This window comes from Arachis hypogaea, chromosome 13, assembly GCF_003086295.3.
Source record: "Arachis hypogaea cultivar Tifrunner chromosome 13, arahy.Tifrunner.gnm2.J5K5, whole genome shotgun sequence".
In the NCBI taxonomy this organism is placed as follows: domain Eukaryota; kingdom Viridiplantae; phylum Streptophyta; class Magnoliopsida; order Fabales; family Fabaceae; genus Arachis; species Arachis hypogaea.
The window spans coordinates 9,087,651-9,110,908 of NC_092048.1; the positions used below are offsets into that span (position 1 = coordinate 9,087,651).

The window sequence follows — 23,258 nt, forward strand, 5'->3', positions numbered from 1 at the left end:
GATGTTGTGTAATTCAAAAATAAATTTTTTGTGCTAAACTTGATATTATTTGAAGAAATAATGATAAGAGACTTATATAAGTAGGTCAAATAGTATGAAATTTGAATATTTATAACGTAAAATTTATTATGATTAATAATATTATATTGTTATGACATTTGTAATATGGATGTTTATTACATTTAATGAGTTATTTATACAAATTAATTATTGGGATTATAAATTTATTGTATTGTTTATAACGGTAAGATCTAATAAATATAGTAGGAATATGAATTCTTTGTAGGTTACAAATTTGGTTAGACACATAAATTTTTAGATTTTTTTGTATATTTTATTTTATTTGCTGATTTGGAAATATAATAGTTGATTTGGCAAAAATTGAGTGGTTGATTCTAAAATTTTATCAAATAAACGTTGTTAGTAGGAGAAAAAACATATCTTAAAAGTAATTTGTGTAAACTTATCCATCTACATCTATTTTTATATATTAGATAGTAAAAAATGGTGACTACTCCAATGAAGATTTAATAATTGTCATAATGTGAAAATACATTATTTTAACTATTAGATGATAAATTGTAGAACTTAATTTTTATTTAAAATAAAAGTGTTACCTTTATTTAAAAGTATTGTTAAATAAATAAGTTACACTTTTTAAATAAAAATTATTATAAAAAGATGTTTTTGACATGTTCGTAGGAGTAGTTGCCGTAAAGAATTATGAGCCACTTGAAAGCGATTAGTTTTGTTCATAATAAACTACTCAATGCTTCAATACAATAATTTTCAACTGAACTTCCTATCAATTATCCAAAACACGTCCGTTGACTTTAATATATATACCCTGTCCTCAGTATGCATCTCATTTCCATAAAATCTAATCTATATTGCATTGTATATTCACAGTGCACACAGTATATTCACTACACAATGGATTGCATGAGAATCCAAAGCACCTTGTCTCATAGGAAGAACTGGAAATATGATGTGTTTGTGAGTTTCAGAGGCGAAACTCGCAACAACTTCACCGATCATCTTTATGCTGCTCTCTGCAGACACGGCATAGTTGCCTTCAGGGATGATACTAAGCTCGAGAAAGGAGGACTTATATCAGAAGGGCTTCTGGAAGCTATTGAAGGATCACAGGTTCTGATTGTGGTCTTCTCAATGAATTATGCTTCCTCCACAAGGTGCTTGCAAGAACTAGCAAAGATAGCTGATTGCATTCAAATACCGGGACACCGTGTTCTGCCTGTTTTCTGTGATGTGAGTCCTTCTGAGGTCAGAAAGCAAAGTGGAAACTATGAAGAAGCCTTTGTGGAACATGAAGAAAGATTCAAAGATGATGCAGAGATGATGGAGCAAGTGCAAAGATGGAGGGGAGCTCTAACACAAGTAGCCAATCTCTCTGGCTGGGATTTGAAGGATAAGTGAGTAACCAGTTCTATGTTTTGCTGTCTATGGTAACAAGCATGCTGAGTCCCAAACCATCATCAAGTCTATCCAATGATATAGTTGGGATGCACTCCCCTTTAGAAAAACTAGAAAAGCTTCTAGTTTTGGACTCAGGATGATGTTAGAGTTGTTGGAATTTGTGAAATGGGCGGTATAGGAAAGTCAACTCTTGTTACTATTTTATATGAAAAAATCTCTCATCAATACGATGTTTCATGTTTTGTAGATGATGTAAGTAAAACTTACGAAGATTATGGCCCACTTGGTGTACAAAAGCGACTTCTTTGTCAAGCTTTCATGGAAGAAGATTTTCTTTTATCCAACCCTTCATTGGCAAATAATCTAATTCAAAATAGGTTATGCCATAGAAAGGTTTTCATAGTTCTGGATAATGTTGAAAAGGGGATTCAGTTGGAGAAATTGGCTATAAAACGGAAAAGGCTAGGCAGTGGGAGTAGAATAATCATAATTTCTAGAGATGAACATATATTGAGAGAATATGGGGTGGATGGTATTTACAAAGTTCAACTGTTAAATGATGAGAATGCTCTCCGATTATTTTGCAAAAAAGCTTTCAAATGTAATTATGTTGCAAAAGATTATGAAAGCCTCACAAATGTTGCATTAACATATGCTAATGGACTTCCGTTAGCAATTAGAGTATTCGGTTCATTTTTGTTTGGGCGAGATGTTTCTGAGTGGAGTAGTGCATTGGATAGACTGAAAGAAAATCCAACAAAAGATATTATGGATGTGCTTCGAATTAGTTTTGATGGACATGAGGATATGGAAAAGGAAATATTTCTTGATATTGCATGCTTTTTTTCCGATGAGTTTGAAGATTATGTGAAAGATATTTTATTGTTATAAGAATTTTCATTGATAAATCACTCACAACTCGTGATCAGTGGAAGATAGTAATGCATGACTTGTTGATAAAATTGGGTAGAAGTATTGTTCGAGAAAAAACACCCAAAGAACCAAGAAATTGGAGCAGGTTATGGAATCAAAAGGATCTAAGCGATGTCTTGTGGGAAAACAAGGTAAAATAGTTATTAATAATATTGAATTTATCTGCCATTTTAGAATCTAAATAATTTTAATATTCTGAAGTTTCAGACAGCAGATAACATTGAAGCAATAGTTCTTCCAAGATATGAAGAAATTAGAGAAGGATTGTCAGTTGAAGCTTTATCACAAATGAATCGTCTGAAATTACTCATACTTGGCAAAGTGAATTTTTCAGGATGTCTGACTTTCCTTTCTAATGAGTTGGGATAATATCCTTTGACTTGTTTACCGTCAAGTTTTCAGCCAAATAAACTCGTTAAACTAATCCTACTTTATAGCAATATCAAAGAACTCTGGGAGGGAATAAAGGTATGGCACATCATATCATTGCCTCTAACAATGTTGAACTTATTAAAATAGAAATAAGAGGACAATTTTCTCTCTCTTTTTTTTTTCTGTTCACTATATTATTATCTTGTGCTATCGGTCTTCTTTTTATTCTTGCAGAATTTACATAATTTGACACATATGGAACTATGTCATTCCAAAAATCTCATAAAGATACCAAATTTATCTGGGGCCTCAAATCTTTCGCGCCTTGATCTTGAAGGATGTGTTGCACTTGTTTACCTTGATCCATCCATTGGTTCTTTAGAAAAGCTTCATTTCTTGAATCTTGAAAACTGCAAAAATCTTGTTAATATTCCCGGCAGCAGATTTGAATTTATCTGGTTGTTTGAAATTACTTAAATATCAATTGTTAAAGAGTCCGTGGCAGAGAGAGCAGTTGAAAAAGTTGGATCCAGATCAAAGTGTAGAAAGGCACATGACATCCTCCTCCATGTGCAAAACTCTTACAAGGCCTTTCCAATTTTTGTATTCTAGAAGGCGTGCCAATTCAGTTGGTTTGTTGGTGCCTTGTTTGTCTCGTTTTCCAGCTTTGGTAACTCTTGACATAAGTTTCTGTAATTTACTTCAAATCCCCGAAGCTATTGGAAACTTACGTTGTTTAGAAAGTTTGAACATGGGAGGAAACAATATTGTTACGCTACCTCATTGCATCAAGGAACTTCCAGTAAGCATCTAAAGTGGTTGCCTAGCACCTTTTTTCCCATAGGAGGACGTAGCCGTGGAAGAGATTACGATGCAGGAATATATGTTTTCAACTGCCCAAATTTGAGTGACACGGAAGGTTGTCGTGTCACAGTTATTTCATGGATGATAAAAATGATTCAGGTGCCAGCTTCAGTTCCTCATTTGTTTTCTCATTTTGCTTTTGTCCCTCTATGGTATGAACTCATGTTGTACGCACACCTAATTTCTATGGTGCCAGGTGTACATGCAATGCTCTATCCCCAGATACATCATCGATGTCGTGATTCCAGGAGCTGAAATTCCATGGTGGTTCAACCGACAGAATACGGCGGGTAGTTCAGTGAGCCTGGAGCCATCTCCCATTCTGGAGGACAATAATTGGATAGGCATTGCTTGTTGTGTAATATTTGTTGTACATGATGCTCCATCGAAATGGCTTGAAGAAGCCAATCATTCTCCTGTTCTTGGTTGTGGTTTTCATGGTTATCAGCTTGGGGGCAAATATGCCGTTGTTCCAATCCGTCTCAAGCAAGATTTGATTGCAACTGAATTAGATCATATGTGGCTAATATTTTTCTCCCGGGAACTTTTCATTAATGGTTATATAAGTGATCTAAAAGAAGGAGCATCTGATCTTGATGGTATTGAATTGGACACCATGAGTGATTATCCAGAAGTAGTAGAAGTGAGGAGTTAAGGTTCCCGTTGGGTATACAAGGAAGATATGGAACAGTTAAACACAACGATGACGTATATATAGAGCCAATTCTTCAGCTCATAATCAGATGTACAAGTTTTTGGAAATTGAAGGATCAATATCCCGCAAACCTTATATTCATGATTGAAAATGTTGCATCGGATACCCCTCCCAGTAATTATAACGCTTTTGATTTTTGGTGTGGGAGAGAGAAAGGTGTATAACAATATGGTGTAAGTAGAGGGGTGTTTTATTTGGCTATGGGATGACACAAATCGGAAGCACCAATTTGTTTGCATTGTTTTGTTTTTTAAACAAACAATCACAACGGACAGTCCAATTTGTGATTTCGAAAATAAAAAAAAAATTTAATGTTAAAATCGGACGTTCGATTTTTATTTTAACAAATAAAAAAATAAAAAATATAAATCGTACCATCCGATTTGGAGTTTAATTTTTTCTTCAAACAAATCGGACCCTCCGAGTTGTAATTTATTTTTTTCATCAAACAAATCGGACCGTCCGATTTGAATAAAATACCATATGCAAAAAAAACACCTAATTTTCCAATAACAATGTATTACACATATATTTAATCAATATTAAAAAAAATTAGCCTAATTATAAATCAGTATTGTTTTCTGGTTCAATTTAATAATAATAATAATAATAATAATAATAATAATAATAATAAGAGGTAATGACCAAATCAGTACTTGAAATATTAAAACGCTGACATGGCGGTACCTGACTATTGTAAACGACAAAATGGTACCTGGTTGATTTTAAAATCAGACAAACGTATCCATAACCTGGCCGGACCTAAGCTCCGGTGAGGACAATGCTTACGTGGTCACCGGATTATGCTGACAAATCATGTTTTAATTGAGTTGTCATTTCTAATTAATTAATTTGCTAGCCTAGGTGGAAATTAGGTTAATTGGAATTCAATTTGTCCCAAATCATTAGTCTTTGCCCTAATCCCAAATCAACAAAGCTTGTTACTGCTGGGTGACTTACTGTGACTTAGTGTTTCACTAAGAGTAAAACTGAAAGGTCACGTAAAGAGGGAGAGACGTTGCCCTGATTACTTGGCGTGAAGAAGAACGAAGAGGATTTGAGAGACATTGTCGAAGCGTCAACAGGGAGGGGTTGGTAGTGGCATCATCGCAACCCCAGTCTTCGCAAGGAAGAACGCTACGTAGAGGTAAGTTCATCTTCACTCCATACTCTCATTTACGTGCCTTCTGTCGAGAGCATTATTATCATGTTGATTGTTTTATTCATTGTATCTTCCCTCTACGATTTTTTAGATGGATCGTCTAGTTACCTTTGTTTATCATCACATGGGTGCCTTGAAAAGGGGTGTTGATGGTAATGTGATATACGACGGGGGTTTAGTAACTGAGATACACAGGGTGAATGTGGAGACATGTAATTTGTTCTTTGTTGAGGGTTTATTTTTAGACTTGGGTTACCCTGGATACAATGAGGTGTACTGGCTAGTACCTGGTTTAGAGTTAGGTAAGGTAGCGTTTGTTTTGAGGTACTGAGACGGAGACTGGGGGACTCCGTCTCAGTATTATGTTTGTTGGCCTAGAGACTGGTACTAAAATTTCAGTCTCTGTCTTAAAAATTTCAGTATTTCAGTACTTCCAAAAAGTAGGGACACAGAGACAGAGACGGAGACAGAAATTTTAAATAACAATTTATGTCCAAAATACCCTCATTCTAATTATCTAATTCCTAATTTGCCCTTTTGACCAAATCAAATAATCAGGGTTGGGTTTTTCAATATCATGTCAATCAGACCTTGGAGCTAACCCTGAAGCTGCTGCCGCTGCCCATCGCCGCCTGCAAGACCACTACCTCGTCGTCGAAATCGTTGAACCACCGTGAGCAAGGTTAGTCGCCGTCACACCTTCATCTTCGTAGGCATATTTTTCAATTCATGGTATCCTCGTGAAGCTTCTATTTCTCTTCTCTTCTCCTCCATATTTGCATTTTGCTTGTCGTCTCTTCGTGTATCTTTCGCATTTGTGTTGCTTTTTATTGCAGTTTTATAGAAGTTGTATGGAGTTATATGATTTTTTATTCAAAATTTCTACTGCTCTGCTTGTTGAAATTTTTGGTAAATTTCAACGCCTTCTGCAGATTATCTTCTATTTCGGTATTTTCTGTTTTTGTTAAATGTATTTGAGAAGTGTGTTTTATGTGATATGTGTATTCAGTTCATAAACCATGGTGTGTGGAGTGTGGACCAGTCATGTTTTTTCTTATCTTATTTAGAACTGATTTTGTATTCTCTCTGACCTATATGTTTAGTGAAATTAAATCCAATGTGTGAAATATTATTATCAGAAAAGTGTGCTGAATCTTGTTCCCTGGTACTATATATATTGTCGTGGATCATATGTGTTGTTGTAAATTGGTTTGGTGCTACTGAAAGGGTTAGTTAATTTGTTCATATAATAATAGAGTTGAATTACTTGAATAGGACAAATTTATTTTCCTCCATTTAATAATGCCAATGCCTTGCATGTATAAAATAAAATCTTTTCTGATTAATACATCTCTTAATCATTGTGTTATATAATCTGCATTCAACATTTGCCTCAACTTTATTTTAGCATATATAATGAAATGAAAATTAAATGATTATCAAACTTCCAGACCGTGCCATATATAATGCAATCTGTATAGTCATAATTAAAATTTGTACTCGAAATTGCTTGCCTAGAAATTGTTGTCATGTTTTTGTTATGCACTTTTCTGAGACGAATCCCTAGCTCCCTTCCGGTGAGTTCATCTTCACACCTACCATTTGTCTCTGCCCGCAGTTTCGTTCTTATTTTTTCAATTTTTAATATCTAGCTCGTATGGTACTCGATTTACATCTCACAAATTATTCTGCATTTATTTGCAAGTTGAAAAACTTTTCTGTAATAACCAATGAAAATTTTTGAAGCTAACTTTTTTATTTCAAATCTAGAATTACAATGCACAGGGTATCTAATTAATTCATGGTCTATGCAAACTGCAAATGCATGAATTTTTCTAAGTTGTGTTGCTTCTTATTTTGTTTTTTATTTTTATTTTTCCCCTTTTGACCCTTTTTGCTAATAAAGCTGGCTTTATTTGTGAGGAACAACGTTTTGATGCTCAAGGGGAGCACCATAGTAATGACCCTTTTGAGTATATTAGAATTCAGAACTTGAAAAAGTAGACAGCTTACAAAATCTGCATCAAATATTAGAGGATGTTAGCAGTTGATGGCACTTATTTATTTATTTAACATCTTTTACCAATAGAAGAACCAAATATATGAGTTTTATGATTTGCTAGGTTACTTACTTTTTGAGCTGAATTTGTGCTCTATGATACTCTAATCTTTACTCTCTGATCTTTGGAGCCAGAAATGCTAGTTGTGTTTGTCTTTAGCAGAAAAATTAGTTGGTAGTTCATATAAATATTGGGAAGAAAATTAGTATTTTAAATAAAGTTATTAACTTTTGTTGTACAAATAATATTACTCCTAAGTTCTTAGGAGTATGGAATTAATTGATTATTTTTTCGATACATGGGAAATTGTAAAGAGGTACAGCATGCAAAACAAGGGTGATAAGGTTGATGTGGGTATGGTACTAACCATATATTAAAAAAATCAGTGGTACTGGTTTATTATAAATTGTACTACTTTGGCTATTTGGCTATTTGGCTATTGACATGTTCTTATTTCAAGTACATGTGACAAAAGACATTGAATGATTATATCTAGTTTAGATTTTGATTTGAGTAAATTGAATGTTTATGCTTATTTTTATGAAATGATTTTGTTAGGAAGGAATGGAGCGGTCGGAGATTATTAAACGATGTGTTTCTTTTTATGAAACGATGAGATCGAAGCATGATAATTTGATGTTAAACTTTGTTCTTACATTATTTGTGTACTTTAGGAATAGAAGTAGTGGAGAAGTGTCATTAGGCGGAAGAATGAATAGTAGAATTAGACGTGATGCTTTAGAGCGTATTATTGGTGAGGGTGATAGGAATTGTATTTGGGAGTTAAGAATGAACACAAATGCCTTTGCTAATTTGTGCGAGTTGCTTCAAGTCCAAGGAGGACTTTGTGAGGATGGTCAAGTAAGCTTGCCGGAACAAGTTGCAAGTTTTTTAATTATCTTAGCTCATCACAAGAAAAATCGTAGTCTACAAGTTAGATTTTGTAGGTCTGGGGAAACAGTTAGTAAGTATTTCAATAAGGTTTTAAAGGCTATTATACGTATGCAAAACTTGTTATTCGCCAAGACCTCACCGGTTGAAGAGGATTGCATAGACCCAACATGGAGAAAGTTTAAGGTAAACCTAAATGGATTATATATGTAATTTGTTTTAAGCCTGGAAGGATTGTCTATCTAAAAGTTGTAATTTTTTGTGAATTATAGGGTTGCTTGGGAGCATTAGATGGCACTTATATAGAGGTGACAGTCCCCGAGTCTGATAAGTCAAGATATCGAACAAGGAAGGGTAAAATATGTACTAATGTCCTAGGAGTGTGTAACCGAGATATGAGCTTTGTTTATGTACTTAGTGGGTGGGAGGGATCGGCATCTGATTCAAGAATACTTCGAGATGCAATCACTCGTGGTAATAGTCTCAAGATACCTCATGGTAATATCTAATTTATAAGTCATAAGTTAGATTTTGACATTAAGCTTGACTGGAGAGTTGTAGAGCTTATTTTGTTTATATGTAATATTTATAGGTAATTACTATTTAGTGGATGCGGGTTACACAAATGGTCCTGGGTTCCTAGCACCATATAGAGGCACTCGCTATCATGTTAGAGAGTGGGCTCAAGGAACACGTGCACCTCGCAACTACCAGGAGTATTTTAATAGAAAGCATTCTTCTGCTAGGAATGTCATAGAGCGATGCTTTGGATTACTTAAGAAGAGATGGTCAATTTTAAGAAGCCCTAGCTTTTACCCTATAAAAACACAAAATCAGATAATAATTGCTTGTTGTCTGTTGCAAAATTTTATTCGGAAGAACATGGATATGGATCCGGAAGAGCAAACTAGCTTCTTAGATGAATTTCTGCCCGTCGAAGAGGAAGCACCAGATGAGTTGATCGATGTGGTTGAAAATACGAATGAGTGGACACAATGGCGTGACAACATTGCAATTGAGATGTACGAAGAGTGGCGAGCTAGTCGTACGGAATAGGATAGATTATAGGCCCAACTTGAATCTCCATGTTTAATTTGGCATGAAACTTGTTATGTAATAGCTAAATTTGTGTGCGAAAGACTTTCCATTGTTTTGTTGGATTTTTTGTCATTGAAATTTTTAAAAGGTTATTGTAAGCCTTGTTTGTAATATTCATAATTATTAATATGACTAATTATTGCATTGGTAGATTTCTATTATCATAGGTGATGTTTGATTTTAATGGATTGTACAACTTATTGCATGTTACATTTCTTCTTAGATGACAATGGACAAACGCATGTGGACTGATGAAGAAACTGAAGCATTTGTTGGTTTCATGGAAGAGTGTGTTGTTGATGGTTTGAAAGCTGATTGTGGACAATTTAGACCAGGAACTTTTGAAAAATTAGCCTTGAAGATGTTGGAAGCATTCCCAACTTGTACGGTAACGGCCAAGCATTGCAAGAATAAGCATAAGCGACTGAAGGAGAAGTATCAATATGCCTCTGAGATGCTGGCATGTAGTGGATTTGGGTGGAATTCTGAAAAACAGTGCGTAGATGTTGACAGTAGAAACGTTCTTGATGCGTGGATGAAGGTTGTTAACAAACTTACTTGAAATTATTTTATTAGTGACTTTAGAATATGTATACTAACTTCTGTAAGTTTCATCACAGGCACACCCAACCAAATTTTATACTCCTGGTAAGCCATTCCCTTTGTTCCACCGATTAGAGGGTATATTCGGAAAGGATCGAGCCACGGGTGCAGGTGCAGTTAGTGGTTTTGACGCACAGGAGCAAGTTCAAGAGGAGGAGGAAGATCATTGTCCAAGTTTAGACGATTTTGGAATGTCAGCAAATGTAAGTTTTCATGAAGGACAAGGAGCAGGTTCACACTCTGATGCCTGTGCAGCTAGCGGAAGGCATTCGGGAAAGAAGCGGAAGCAAAATGATATTCTAGAGAGGATGGTTGAACAGGTGCAATTTTCGACTGCTGAACAAGGAAGGAATGCCCAAGTTCTTGCTGATGCTATATCTGGGGTGAATGAGAAGTTCATGGTCGGTGAGAAGCTTGAACAGCTTGGATTCGATAACGATGAGGTGGTGCAGGTTGCAGTGAAATTTGCTAATAATGCACAGATGGAGAAGGTTTTCTGGGGTTTGAAGGATTCTCAGAAGAGTGGTTATGTGCGATCCATTCTCAATTAGAATAAGTTGTTCTAGTTAACGATTCTTGTTGAACATAGTTAGGATGATTTAGTTATTTTTATGAATTCAATAACTAGTTAGAATGATTTAGTTATTTTTATGAATTTAGGATGATTTAGTTATTTTTATGTAGTTATGTTTATGAATTCATTAACTTATTAGGATGATTTAGTTATTTTTATGAATTCAATAAATTATTAGGTGAACTGTCCTGATTCACAAGTTATTATTAGATTCTGACTTTTCAAATTATTGCTTCATAAATTTTCAAGGTAATATTAGATACTGAATAATCAAACTAATGCTTCATGAATTTATATTAATAAGTTCAATATGTTAAATTCAGTCTCCTTCCATCTGTTATTAGCAAGTTCTTATTCCTATCTATATTAAATGCTCTGTATGATATTAATGTCAACAATCTAATTTCCCAAGAATTTCAAGAATACAAGAATTTCCCAAAACAGCCAATCTAATTTCAACAATTTAATGTCAACAAATCAGTCAAGCTAATTCATTCCTATACATGCTTTTACAACATGTTTACAAATACAAACAAATTACACACAAATACTCCTGCTGCAATTTAAAACCCAACACTATAACTTAATCTGTAGTTCCGTTTGCCTTCAAGAGATTCGGTGATGCATAAGTTATGTATCCACTAGGTTTCTCACTTGTATATCATTAGCTTGCTTGGAGAGGGGTTGTCCATTGATAGAAATGCCCTGGAGGTTTACGTTGTAATGAGGTCTGAATTTTAAGAAAAGAAATAGTCAAACCTACATAATATATCTCATAAAACTATCAATTAGTTGTACAGCAAGCATAATAGGATAACAAATATTTTAAGAACCCAATTCTTGAGCAACTTCATATTTTATATCCATAAATTTCTTTTAATATTGCTTTTGAAAAAATAAAAAAAGCGGGTCACTAGCAAGGGGCTAAAGTAGACAAAGTGCAGAAGAACTTACTGTGATGGAAGCAGTGGTGTATAAACTATATTTAGATCCAAAATATGACCAAGAACTAGTATGCCTCCTCCATTGCCATCTCCTTTTAAACAATTAGAGAAAACTTTGGGTGTTATACCACGCAAAGACAATTGTGATACAACAGATAGAGGACCAGGGCCAAACCCAATAATTCCATCAACTGCTTTATCTGATTTAGTCAATTCTCCAGACAAATAGTTGCTACACCTATTAACAAAATAATCATCAACCGAACCATATACGCATCAAAATGAACATAGGAATAATAGCAAAACCAATAGATGAGTAAGATGACACATAAACCTTATTCACAGTAAAAAGCACACATACTCACCCAAAAACAACAGTCGCTGAAGAGTTAGCAAGTGAAGACTGTCCCAGGATCATATCAAAATACACTGCATCAGAAATATAATATCCTGTCGTTCCACTTCCATCTCCATACTGAAATGTATAGCTGCACTGATTAGCCTGAGAACATTCAGTAGCTGCACCTTGAACCTCAGAAGCACATATCGAGTCTGAGCATGGAACCAATAAGCATATCAACTGCAAGCAATTTGGCAGAGTAAAATAGTTGCAACCAATAAGCATATCAACTGCAAGCAATTTTGGTTCTTGAAATACAATAAAAAACAGCAAAGACAAACTAGGTTATGTGAAAAATAACTTTTCAATAAAAACTCAAAATAACTTTTCAATAAAAACTCAATCACCATGTAACCATTTTCTCCTTTTAAATTTCAGACACCACAAACTCAAAATCACTCACTGTGAAAAATAACTTTTCAAATCGTGACTTTATTCAAAGTTAACAACGATGCTAACTATCTCATATCAGTGTTATCATTGAATCATCAGAAATTTGGTATCAAAATTATCATAATCATCAGCTTACATACCTTATTCGGAGGATAGCCCCTGTTTCCAGCATGAATACCAACCAATTTGCCCCTGCAACCAACAGAAGAAAGTGAGAGAGAGCAAGAGAGAGAGAGATCGAACGTGAGAGAGAGAGACAGATGGAGAGAACCGTAAGCGAAGGAATTGATGAAACGGTGGCAAGGCTTCCTTGTCGACGGCGAACTCGACGCCAAGCAAGAGATTGAGACGGCGAAATTGGGTGAACTGACGGGAGATTAGGGATTGAGAAAGGAGGAAGGGGAAATGGTTGTCTGAAGGATTGGATTTGGGTTTTATATTTGTTTTTTCTTTTAATTAGTAGGGATAATTTGGTCATTTCATTTAGTTTAGTCTCTGTATTATATTTTGAACAATATTTTATACCAAACATAATACTGAGACTTATTTTAATTCTTGTCTCTCTGTCTCTGTCTCTCAGTATCTGTCTCTCAGTCTCTGTCTCTCTACCAAACGCTACCTAAGGGTCTTAGAGTGCTTAGGACAGACGCTGAAGTCATGAGAATGTGTGAGAGTGCGATGAAGAATGAGAACACTGTACACCTATATTTTGATCACCCCATTGACGCAAACCCTGAAATCATTGATGAAGAAGTCGTGTCTAATGGTAGTAGTGATAGTGTGGTTGAAGTCAATCCAGATGGTGATAGTGTCAAGGAGGATGAAGTTACTAATAAGGTTGACGGACATGCTAATGAGAAGGAGAATGATGGTGTGAATGAGACCAGTGGTGAGGTTAATGAATTGGAGATGGTGTTGAGTGTGGCTGTGAAGGAGAATATGAATGACGGTGTAAATGAGGCCACTGTTGATGTTAACGAGTCGAACAAAGGTGAGAGTGGTGCAGGAGAAGAAGCTGCAAATGACGGGAATGCGGAGAAAGACACTGAAGGAGCATCAGCTCCGGAGAAACCTGCTAAGAAGGTTAGAAAGAAACATCCAAGACCAGCCCCTAATGGTTTACCCCGAGAAAAAAGAGCTGCCGAGAATGAGGGTGTAAATGAGAGTAACCATGGAGAAGCTGAAGTTGGGAATGAACCCACAGAGGAGACCAATGCTGATGATTTTGCTGGTGTCAATGGGGGTTCTGAATTTCGAGAACCTTTCGTGGATGAGGAAAGGGCAGAGGAACCTGTTACAGAAAACCCAACAGGTAAATTAGTTTTTTTTTTTAAGTTAGAGTATATGTAAATATAAATTGCTTCAGTTCTCATGTATCTCAACTGACTTTGCAGCAAATAATGTAACACAAACTAGTGGGAGGGACAATGCAAGGAGAAATCATCCAAGGCCTCAACCGTTTGGGCAAAGAATTGTACCTAGAAAGGAGGATGAAGCACCAAGGGTAGATGTGCCTAACCCGAATAGAGAAGATGGTGATAGTGAACCTGAGATGTACCAATATGAATCCGAAGAACTCTGTAGCCCCCCTGCAACTGATGACGAAGAGGAACCTGTATTTTCTCAACATAATCCCAACACGCCATATGGAAAAATAACTCTGGAGTTGAATATGGAGTTTGAGACCATGGAGCAGTTCAAAGCAGCAGTGCAGAAGTATAACATACAAATTGGGAGACAGGTGTTCTACATTAGGAATGAGAAGAAGAGGTGTAGGGTGATCTGCTATGATCCAGACTGTCCTTGGTTGTGCTACTATGCCAGGACCAACTACCCAGCATCCTTTCAGATAAAGACATTTGTGGACGAGCATACGTGCCCCAGGAGTAACAAGAGTAAATTTGTTTCATGTGCTTGGGTTGCTGAGGAACTGGTCCCAAAGCTGAGGATCCATCCCAACATGCTGCAGAGAGAGGCACATGAATGGTTTAAAGTGGAGTATGACATCTCAGTCAACGAGAGGATGATGTTTAGGGCTATGGTCAAAGCCAAGGAAGTTATCGAGGGAACAGAGAAAGATCAATACCTAAGGCTCAGAGACTACCTTAACGAAATCATGAAGGCTAATCCTGGTTCAAAAGCCAACATGGGGACTACTCCACAGCCAGAGGGGTTGCCTAAGTTTAGAAACTTATACATCTATTTGGCTGCTTGCAAAAATGGCCTTAGAGCAGGGTGTAGGCCATTTATTGTTTTGGATGGGACGTTTCTGAAAGGGTACTTTGGAGGGCAATTACTAACAGCAGTTGGTCAGGACGCGAACAATCAGCTGTTTCCAATAGCGTATGGGGTTGTTGATGCAGAAACTAGAGAAAATTGGAGATTCTTTCTAGAGGAGTTGCAATAGTCAAGTACCGCAATGTCAGCGTTTTAATCTTTCGGGTACTGATTTGGTCATTACCTCTAATAATAATAAAAAAATGGGTCACACAGGATACATGCCCCCACTTAACCCTCTCTTTTTTACCTAAACATTCACCCGATCTCCTCCTCTCTTTTGCCTTATTGCTTATTGTAAATGAAGATCTAATCTATTTTTGTAAAATTTCTGTACTATCTATCAATTTTTATGCTCAATATCTTTCCTGAATATATAAAGGAGAAGAAAGAAAAGATGAACAAGAAGACAATAATTACGATGATGATCAGGAGCGAAATTAGATGAAATATTAGAGGAGAGTAAAAAATATTTACGTAATAAAATAAGACTAAAATAAAATTTTAAAGGAGACTAAACTGAAATTTACATTAATTTACATGTAAAAAATTAAAATTAGGGGTCATTGCCCCTCTTTGCCACTATGTGGCTCCGTAAGACAGTGGTGACAAGGATAACGACAGTCGGCAACAATGACAACAACGTTGAAGAGAGAAATGTGCAAAAGAAGATAATCAAGAAGGAAGAAGAGGAAGAATAGGCAGCAAAGCAATACATATGTAGGAAGAAAAAGAAACACACCCCATACTTGGTTGGAGACTTGATTTTAAAAATGCTTGTTCGTCTAGCTTTATTGTTTTACTTTAACTCAAACTAATTGAGCAATCAATTTTGTACTGTTCCATTCCATAGTGCTTGGATAGAATTCCCCCTTTGCTTTCATGCAAAAGTGGAATGTGTTTATTAGTTTCATTGCTTATAATGAATGAAAATCCAAACTATTATGTATGCACAATGTGTGTGTTATTTCTGTTTCTAATGTTTATTCATTGGCCGCCCAGAAATGGCCCTGGGCAAGCCAATATGATAGAAGAGTAAAGAATAAAACACAAATTCATATTTTCTTCTTTTTACATGTGTATGGAATGAAATATGTGTTTAATCAGTTACTCTATCATTCTTCTTTTAACAAAACTATATGAAATTACATTTTGACATCATTTCTATTCTCAAAACCATAGTTTAAAGCGAAACCGTAATTTGAAACTATAAATCAATTCACTCTTTAACTAATCTTATAAAAAAGGAAGCTCTTCGTGTTGTTTGGAATCTAATTTGCATATCAAAAATTCATTTTATCAGAAGAACATCCCTTTTCACTTTTAAGTCCTTAGGCAGGTGAACACGAATAGCAGTCAAGGGAGGAGGAGGATGTGGAAGACAAACATGAATACAAGAAACGGCACTTCACCACCAATAGAAAACTTGTACATATTATAAAATAGTGAGACAACCAGAGTAACAGTGACAAATTTGGTTACCAACATAGACATAAATTAAATACTAGAGAGTAAAGACTACCTAAAGCAAACCTATTAAAATTATCTTTTTCAACAGTTTCAGTACAGTGTCTCATAATAAACACAAGTTCAGAACAAAACTTTCAATGGTAAACAAAAAAATTTGATATCCAATGTTCCTTTTTCCTTTCCAACTCTGTTATCACTCAGCAGGGACAAAATTGACAGCTCCTCAGTTTTCTTCAACATGTTCATCCTCCATTTTCTCAGAATCAGCACTGCATTAACACAAGAAAACATGTCAACAATGTCAAAATGGTATATATGGAGAAAACGGAAACTCCAAAGATCTTCCTCAGATGTCTCAACCAAGCAGAGTTGTCCTCCATGAGAGACAGCACCACTATGTGCCATGTGGTAATAATCAAATTTAAAGATAATGCAAACCTATGAGTGGCATGATGCAAATATAGCAGAAACAATTCAGGAGGAGTAAAGAAAGACTTTCAAGTTATCATAAGCACCTTCTTCCCTCAATGGTATTAGATGATAAAGAAGCAACATATCACACAACTGAATTGGTTTAGCAGACAAGAAGCAACTCATTAACTGTTAACAACCTTCTCCACTTTTCTTTTCCCCAGAGGGCTGTGTTCTATTCTATCAACATCATCAAAATCAAGATAAGCCTAAAACTAAAGTACCTAACTGCACTATCAGATGTACTAACAAGTATGCCAATTTCCAAAATCACATCATCAAACAACTAATAAAGCCTTGACCAAGGTACAACTACTTGGTTGATACCTTACTCTATCAATGACATACCTTTTCGGACGACCATCATCAGATTCCGGCTTGCTCTCGGTCTCAGATTCTGCCTTCCGCTCTGTCTCGGATTCCGGCTTCCTCCAACTCCGCTCAGTCCTGGCTTCAGACAAACTAGAACCACGTCCATTGCCAGAACCAAAACCCCTCTTTCCAAAACTCTCTTTTTTCTCAGCAGCCTCCTTAATCTTCACGCTCTCAAGCTGCTCATCAATCTTCTTCCAATCCTGCCCCTTCTCCGCCAGCACCTCCTCCCTCGGTCTCGCCTCGCCGAATGGGCTCGGACCCTTTGGTTTCACCACATTACCATTACCATTACCAGCACCCTCCTGGCTCTCATTGTTCACAGGCGCTGTACGAGGTTGCAGAACAAGCCTAGGTCTCCCACCACCACCTTCACTCCTCTCACTTCCACCGTTAAATTCAACCTTTTTCTTGTTCCAATTATCAGAATCTGCGCCGCCGCTAGACCCAAACCCTACCTTCCTCTCTCTTTCAAACCCAAGACCACCAGAACCGCCGTTGGAACCGAATCTCCGACTCTCTGACGGCACAGAACTCTTGTTCGTAACCCAACTATCGGATTCATCAGCACGCGATTGGGAATCGAAAAAACCGCTCCTTTCCCTATCCCTATCCCTTTCCCTCCTCTCGAAACCGTTACCGACCGTTGATTTCTTCGCGGCGGCCCAATTATCAATCTCATCGGCGCGGGAAGGAGCCAATTCGCGATTCGAATCCCTAAACCCACCGTTCCGCCTCGGCTCGTCAGAAACCCTAGAGGAACCCCACCTCGAATTGGAGGAATCATCACCACCACCGGAGCTTCTGTTGGCGCGGTCACCGCCGTAGTTCCTGAAGCCACCACCAAGACGGTTGCGGTCGCGGTCGAGCTCCTCGGCGGTGCGCTGGCGCGGACCGGTGGGGAGCACGATGGGATCTTGGTAGTCCGTTTTGGCGGCAGTGAACTCAGCAAGGGAAAAGGTCTGGCCTTTCTTCTTCTTGGGTTTTGCGGCGGCCGCCACAGCCAAAGATGGGAAGTCGGCTAGTGGTTTTCCGGTGAGGGCAGTTTCGTTATTGTTGCTAGTTTGCTGTTGAAGGAGCTCAGCTTCATGTTCCTCAGAATCCAAAGCCCACGCACCTGGCTTCGACCACGCAGAAACGGTAGCCGCCATTCTCAACTTCTTCTTCTTCTTTCTCTCTCTCTTGATTTGCTTGCACAGCACAAAGGTTTGCGTTTTTTCGGTGGAGAAAACGGAGGCGCGAGGGACATCATTATATATGCATCAAACGGTGGAAGTTATGACTTTGGACCACCATGCCTGGTCATCATTATCAACGGTTCAGATTAGTTTCTTATCTTTTTTTAAAAAAGAATATATATTCTCTTGAAAAAAGTTTTCACAGACAAGGTTTAAGTTAATTTGGTATTGGTTATTGGTTATCCTATCTGATCTCACAAGATTATCTCATTAAACAACAAATCTTTATAAAATATTTTTTTTGTTTTAACCAACTTCGTTAATCTTATTGATTAGCCAAGTTATAACTATTCTGGACTAAAACAATCTGCAAATTCAACTGAAAAACAAAATATACAGCTTACCATACTAATCTTAAGCTCTATTATTTAATTTTTTTTTTTTACGACTCCTCTTTGTATCTCTTTCTCTAATACAATTTTGTATAATAATTAAATATTTTTTTACGACTCCTCTTTGTATCTCTTTCTCTAATACAATTTTGTACAATAATTAAATATGGATAAAGATCCTTTATTGTTTTTACTATTCACTTATTATTTTTATATTGAATTAACAATGCTATTTTTTTTAGATTATAATTTATTAAAGTATTAATTTTAAATATGTTACTATTTAATTTGAAGTACATAAATAAAAAAATTTGATTTCTAAGAGGTAAATAAATCGAACTATTTAATTTCTATTTCTAAAAAAATAAAAAAATTCGAGGTACAGAAATTGAATCCTCTAATTTGTGTACTTTTTACAAATTTAAAAAATACAAAAAATTATAATAGTTAAGTATATAATTCATCTCCCTTTCATAAAAAAAAAATTAGCCTTTACTATTGTTATCTTCTTTTATATCTTCTATATTGAAGTTTATTTTATTCTTATCTTTTATATAATAAAATGTGAGAGAAATTTAGTATAAAAGTTTTTAAAAAATATCATTCATAAGATATAAATTTATGAAAAAAAATTAAAGCTGCCTGTTAAGATTGCTTAAAGTATATATTTTTAAAAATTTTCTTCAATAAATGTACTTCTTTTAAAAAAATTAGAAACTTCAAATTTTTTATATTCTTAATACAAATTTTTCACATTTAACGCATTAACAATTGCTTTCATATTTAATACATTAAGGCATATGTTAGCTAAATCAGCTACGTTATTTATATTACAAAATATTCCATGTTGTATCGTCTTTCAACTTATGAAGCTCATCATATATTGTAATTTTTTTTAAGAGATTCAAGCTTTTCTCCTTATCTATACGAATAAAAGCACCTAGCATTTTATGGAGAGACGGGTTTCTCGCCCATGCTTACAATGGTTAATTCAAAATAAAATAAATAAATAAATAAAGCCTTTGACAAAGGTATAAACCATATTCAGACTAACAATATGCGTAAGTTAGCTTAGAATCGAAGCAACACTTAAAAGAATTTTACGAAAAAAATGCAAAAACCTAAAGTACGCTAACTTCGTCACCACTAATCCACTAGGCACACTTTGTTCAGACCACTGTAGATTCTTCTACACATTCCTGAGTCAACCATCATGTTAACTATGTCATCTTCCTCTCATAGTGCGCTTAATCTAAACACAATAATGATTGGAAAAAACAATATGATCCTTGTTGCAGAAGATCTTAATAAACATTTCAACGAAACAAACTGATACTATTATTTGCCACCACCAAGAAAATTATCAACATAATCCAATAATCAATTGAAAAAAGTATAAAAATATATACATAAACAAGTGCTGACCTACCACCAAAATTGTGAAAGGGAAAATTACACAGGCTACTATGGACATTATATCACATAGCATGATATCACTTCAAAAATCTGAAACTTTTTGAGACGAGTTAGCAATCCCCATTTCGGCCGTTGAACTGCACCGCATCAGACATTTTGAGATCACTCCAAGGAGGGTGGAGAAATGGTCAGAAAACTTTAGCACTCCGGGATGCTTGAATTCAAGCCCCAGGATCAAAGACATGAATGCAATGCTTGCTGCAAATGCATCGTATCATGAGCTGGGCTGTGTCCAAATTGTTATTCCATTGCTGATTCATAGAACTTGCTCTCATACATCAACCTCACAGGAAAAGTCATTGTTCCAAAAAATCCGAACCATGTATAAGGATCAGGTGTTCATCTTCAAGGCCCTTCATTGAATCCTCGCCAACGTAGAATTTTAAGGTCCCTGAATCAAATAGACAAGTTACTACTCTACAGCGTAAGGCAATCAACAAATTCGTTAGCAAACAAAGGGGAATTGGCATGCATTACTTTGCATATCGGACTCTTCCTGTTTTCTGGTAATATGCAATATCATTGTTCCTGAAAGAATGGTGATGAACCCACATATCTCAGACGCTATGCTGGTGGCATCCTGACCAGACCAATCCTGCATGGAAGCTCCATGAAAGTGAGTACTGAAGCTCATCACATCACATCATGGTCTTCAAGAAAAAAGTTTTGCAGTCATAACGAGAGACAGAAATATGAATCTGTTATGAAATTATCATACCTTAAACATTATTGCACTGGCAATAATGGTGAGAGTTGTGAACATGACATAATATACAGGGGAAACAATAGCTGCATTGAATGTATCCAGTGCCTGAAATATAGTTGGAAAGTGAAAATATGCTCAGAAGTTTTGGCCATAAACAAATGATAACAAGATTGATACCAGTGGGATGCCAACCATGGAGAACAAGCTATAACTAAACATAACTAATTACACCACTAAGTGTACACCTTATCTTTTCTCACTTCTTATCAATCACTTTTTATACCAAAATGGAAGATGTACGTACAAGGTAAGGTATACACAAAAGTGATGCATACAATGCTCTTCTTTAATTTAAACATTTTAAAAGAAGCACTTAGGAAGTAGGATACTGCTCGGTGAGGTGTCCTCTTGAAACAACTCTATAACAGAAAAAAGAGTTGTCCGGGGAAACCATACTAGAATAAAGAACAATAAATAACTCATCCCAGGCAGGCCAAATCAGCAAAGTTGGATAACTGTGCACTCACCCTGTTAAGGTAATTCAGCTGTGTGATAACACATATTGCTGAAACTGTGAGAAAAAACCAAGTCTGAGGATAAGCTATTTGGTTAATTCCATCAAGTGTTAGCTTTATTGCAATACCAATGGCCTTGATGCTCACAACCTGACATCATCGTAAATTGAAAATCGAAAAGGGCAATATACAGTTAGTTCATGTGTTACATTATCAACATAAAACTTCCATTTATGTGATCGGCACAAAACATAATTACCGTAAATGAGCCCATTAATGAACAAATTCCCAAGTAAACCAGCATATTAGACTGTCCATAGCGAGGTTCGAAGTGTAAAATCAAAGCCAAAACTAAAGAAATTGTTGCCACGGCATAAAATAGAAATGCTGTTGAAAAAAAGAAAACATCAATGACATTAGTTAATGGACCGGACAGTAAAGCAAGGAATCTTAATACCAAAATGTAAACAGGAGCAAAACAGGAACCTGGTTGAGTGGCCAAATCCCATATTTCTTGGACAGAAGTCGGAGTTTGCTCTTGAGGAGCATGGATGACAATGACAATTGATCCCACAATGCAGGACAGACATCCTAAGACCCCCATCGTCTGAAGCCGCTCATTCAGCAAGAAGTGAGCCAAAACAGCACTAGAAGCACAGAACTGAATATGTTAGTTCCACCAACAATAGTCACAACTCACAGCATTCAAAACAATTAACTACTTAGCATTTTAGATAGACTAGAGATCTATGTACCTGACAATAATACTGATCGCGCCAAGCGGCGTAACGAGTATTGCCGGAGCATAAATATAAGCCACAAAGTTTGCTACCTCCCCCACAATCACTGCACCAAAGTTGTTCCAGTGTCCAGATGTAATCAAACAGTCTCATCCTCAAACACACAACCAAGTAGGGAAAAAAGAGAAAATAGGAAGGTTCCTCCAAAACTTACTTGAAACCATGCCAGCCCACCAAAGTGGCTCTAGTAAATAAGTATAACCACCAACACCTGCAAATTTCAATAATAACAAATTCAAATTATAATGTAAACATAATGCTATCACCAGAAAATTAGCATTAGGTTCATATGGATCTGATCTAAAAATACAACCTTGACAATTAATAACAGATAAACACAATTGGGAAAAAACATAAAAAAAAAATCCGAATCCCCAAATTGATTTTAGAATTGAATAGGTAATACTAGGTGGAATCAGCATAGAATTGAAGACCTGCACGAGTGCCGGTGGCAGCAGCACGCTTGAGACCCTTCTTCTTGAGGATGAAGCTAGCACCAATGAATGCACTCGAACCCAACGCCAAAGCCAACCCCGTCGAGTTTTCTGAAACCCCCATAATCTCTGTGATCAATGTAATCTCAAGAAGAAGAAAACCCTTGAATTATGAATGATTTGTGTGAAAACTGCAATGAAGAAACGTAGTCTCTCTCTTTTTTGCTTTTCTTCAAAACTGAGACTCTGATGAGATGAGAGTTGAGAATTGACTTGTCAGAATTTTGCGCCGTAAAACCGCGGAACTGATCCTCTGCTTCGCCAGATCATGGTACACATGCGCCTCCGTTGGTTCGTTGATGCTGCTGTACCGCGTTTTAGGTGTTTACGTGTCACCATCCTATTGGTTTTCTTTTACTGTCTTATGTTGCAATTTTTTAGTTCATACTCAACGCGCAAAGCCCAACGGCCACAAGCAAAATTTCATAAACAAAAAATAAGTTTTAATTATCCTATCTTATAATTTTATTAAATTTTTATATTTTTTTAATTAAATTCTTATATCATATCAAATTTTATAATTAGATTTTTATTGTGATAATAAAGAATATTCTGTTAATTTATATAAAATATTTAATTAAATATTAGATATATTTATTTTATTTAATTAAATATTATGTTAATTCTAACGTTTTTGTCACTACATAGACTTAATTACAAA

General features: G+C 36.0%; 2 protein-coding genes, 1 long non-coding RNA gene and 1 pseudogene across 4 annotated transcripts; 1 reads left to right on the top strand and 3 right to left on the bottom strand.

Moving 5' to 3' along the window:
• Positions 1-895: 895 nt before the first annotated feature.
• Positions 896-9,490, top strand: LOC112732554 (TMV resistance protein N-like; annotated as a pseudogene).
• A 1,823-nt stretch (positions 9,491-11,313) lies between these two features.
• LOC112732555 (uncharacterized) lies at positions 11,314-12,094 on the bottom strand. Its single transcript, XR_011870339.1, has 3 exons — positions 12,019-12,094; positions 11,664-11,891; positions 11,314-11,439 (listed from the first exon to the last, which is right to left on the bottom strand). It is a non-coding gene; the product is annotated as an uncharacterized lncRNA (long non-coding RNA).
• A 4,036-nt stretch (positions 12,095-16,130) lies between these two features.
• LOC112737048 (eukaryotic translation initiation factor 4B3) lies at positions 16,131-18,284 on the bottom strand. Its single transcript, XM_025786757.3, has 2 exons — positions 17,013-18,284; positions 16,131-16,462 (listed from the first exon to the last, which is right to left on the bottom strand). The coding sequence occupies exons 1-2, from the start codon at positions 18,185-18,187 to the stop codon at positions 16,417-16,419; spliced, it is 1,221 nt and encodes a 406-aa protein (XP_025642542.1). The 5' UTR covers positions 18,188-18,284; the 3' UTR covers positions 16,131-16,416.
• Positions 18,285-19,920: 1,636 nt separating this feature from the next.
• LOC112737049 (probable magnesium transporter NIPA6) lies at positions 19,921-22,926 on the bottom strand. Of its 2 annotated transcripts, none has more exons than XR_011869320.1 (9): positions 22,538-22,872; positions 22,258-22,314; positions 22,059-22,149; positions 21,790-21,950; positions 21,563-21,690; positions 21,316-21,453; positions 20,801-20,893; positions 20,560-20,732; positions 19,921-20,473 (listed from the first exon to the last, which is right to left on the bottom strand). XR_011869320.1 is itself a non-coding variant. In XM_025786758.3 (9 exons), exons 1-9 carry the CDS (start codon positions 22,659-22,661, stop codon positions 20,379-20,381), a joined length of 1,005 nt encoding a protein of 334 aa, XP_025642543.1. In that variant the 5' UTR covers positions 22,662-22,926; the 3' UTR covers positions 19,921-20,378. The 2 variants fall into 2 exon arrangements, 1 of the variants encoding a protein (XP_025642543.1); XM_025786758.3 differs by having other exon boundaries at positions 20,560-20,677; positions 22,538-22,926.
• Positions 22,927-23,258: the final 332 nt, after the last annotated feature.

Bases quoted from the DNA above. Each gene is read 5' to 3' on its own strand.
- LOC112737049 (XM_025786758.3), bottom strand. From the start codon at position 22,661: ATGGGGGTTTCAGAAAACTCGACGGGGTTGGCTTTGGCGTTGGGTTCG. The intron at 22,315-22,537 runs GTCTTCAATTCT...TGAAATTTGCAG, and splicing joins TGCCACCGGCACTCGTGCAG to GTGTTGGTGGTTATACTTAT. The intron at 20,678-20,800 runs GTATGATAATTT...GCTTCCATGCAG, and splicing joins CCAGTGCAATAATGTTTAAG to GATTGGTCTGGTCAGGATGC.
- LOC112737048 (XM_025786757.3), bottom strand. From the start codon at position 18,187: ATGGCGGCTACCGTTTCTGCGTGGTCGAAGCCAGGTGCGTGGGCTTTG. The intron at 16,463-17,012 runs GTATGTCATTGA...GTGTTAATGCAG, and splicing joins GATGATGGTCGTCCGAAAAG to TGCTGATTCTGAGAAAATGG.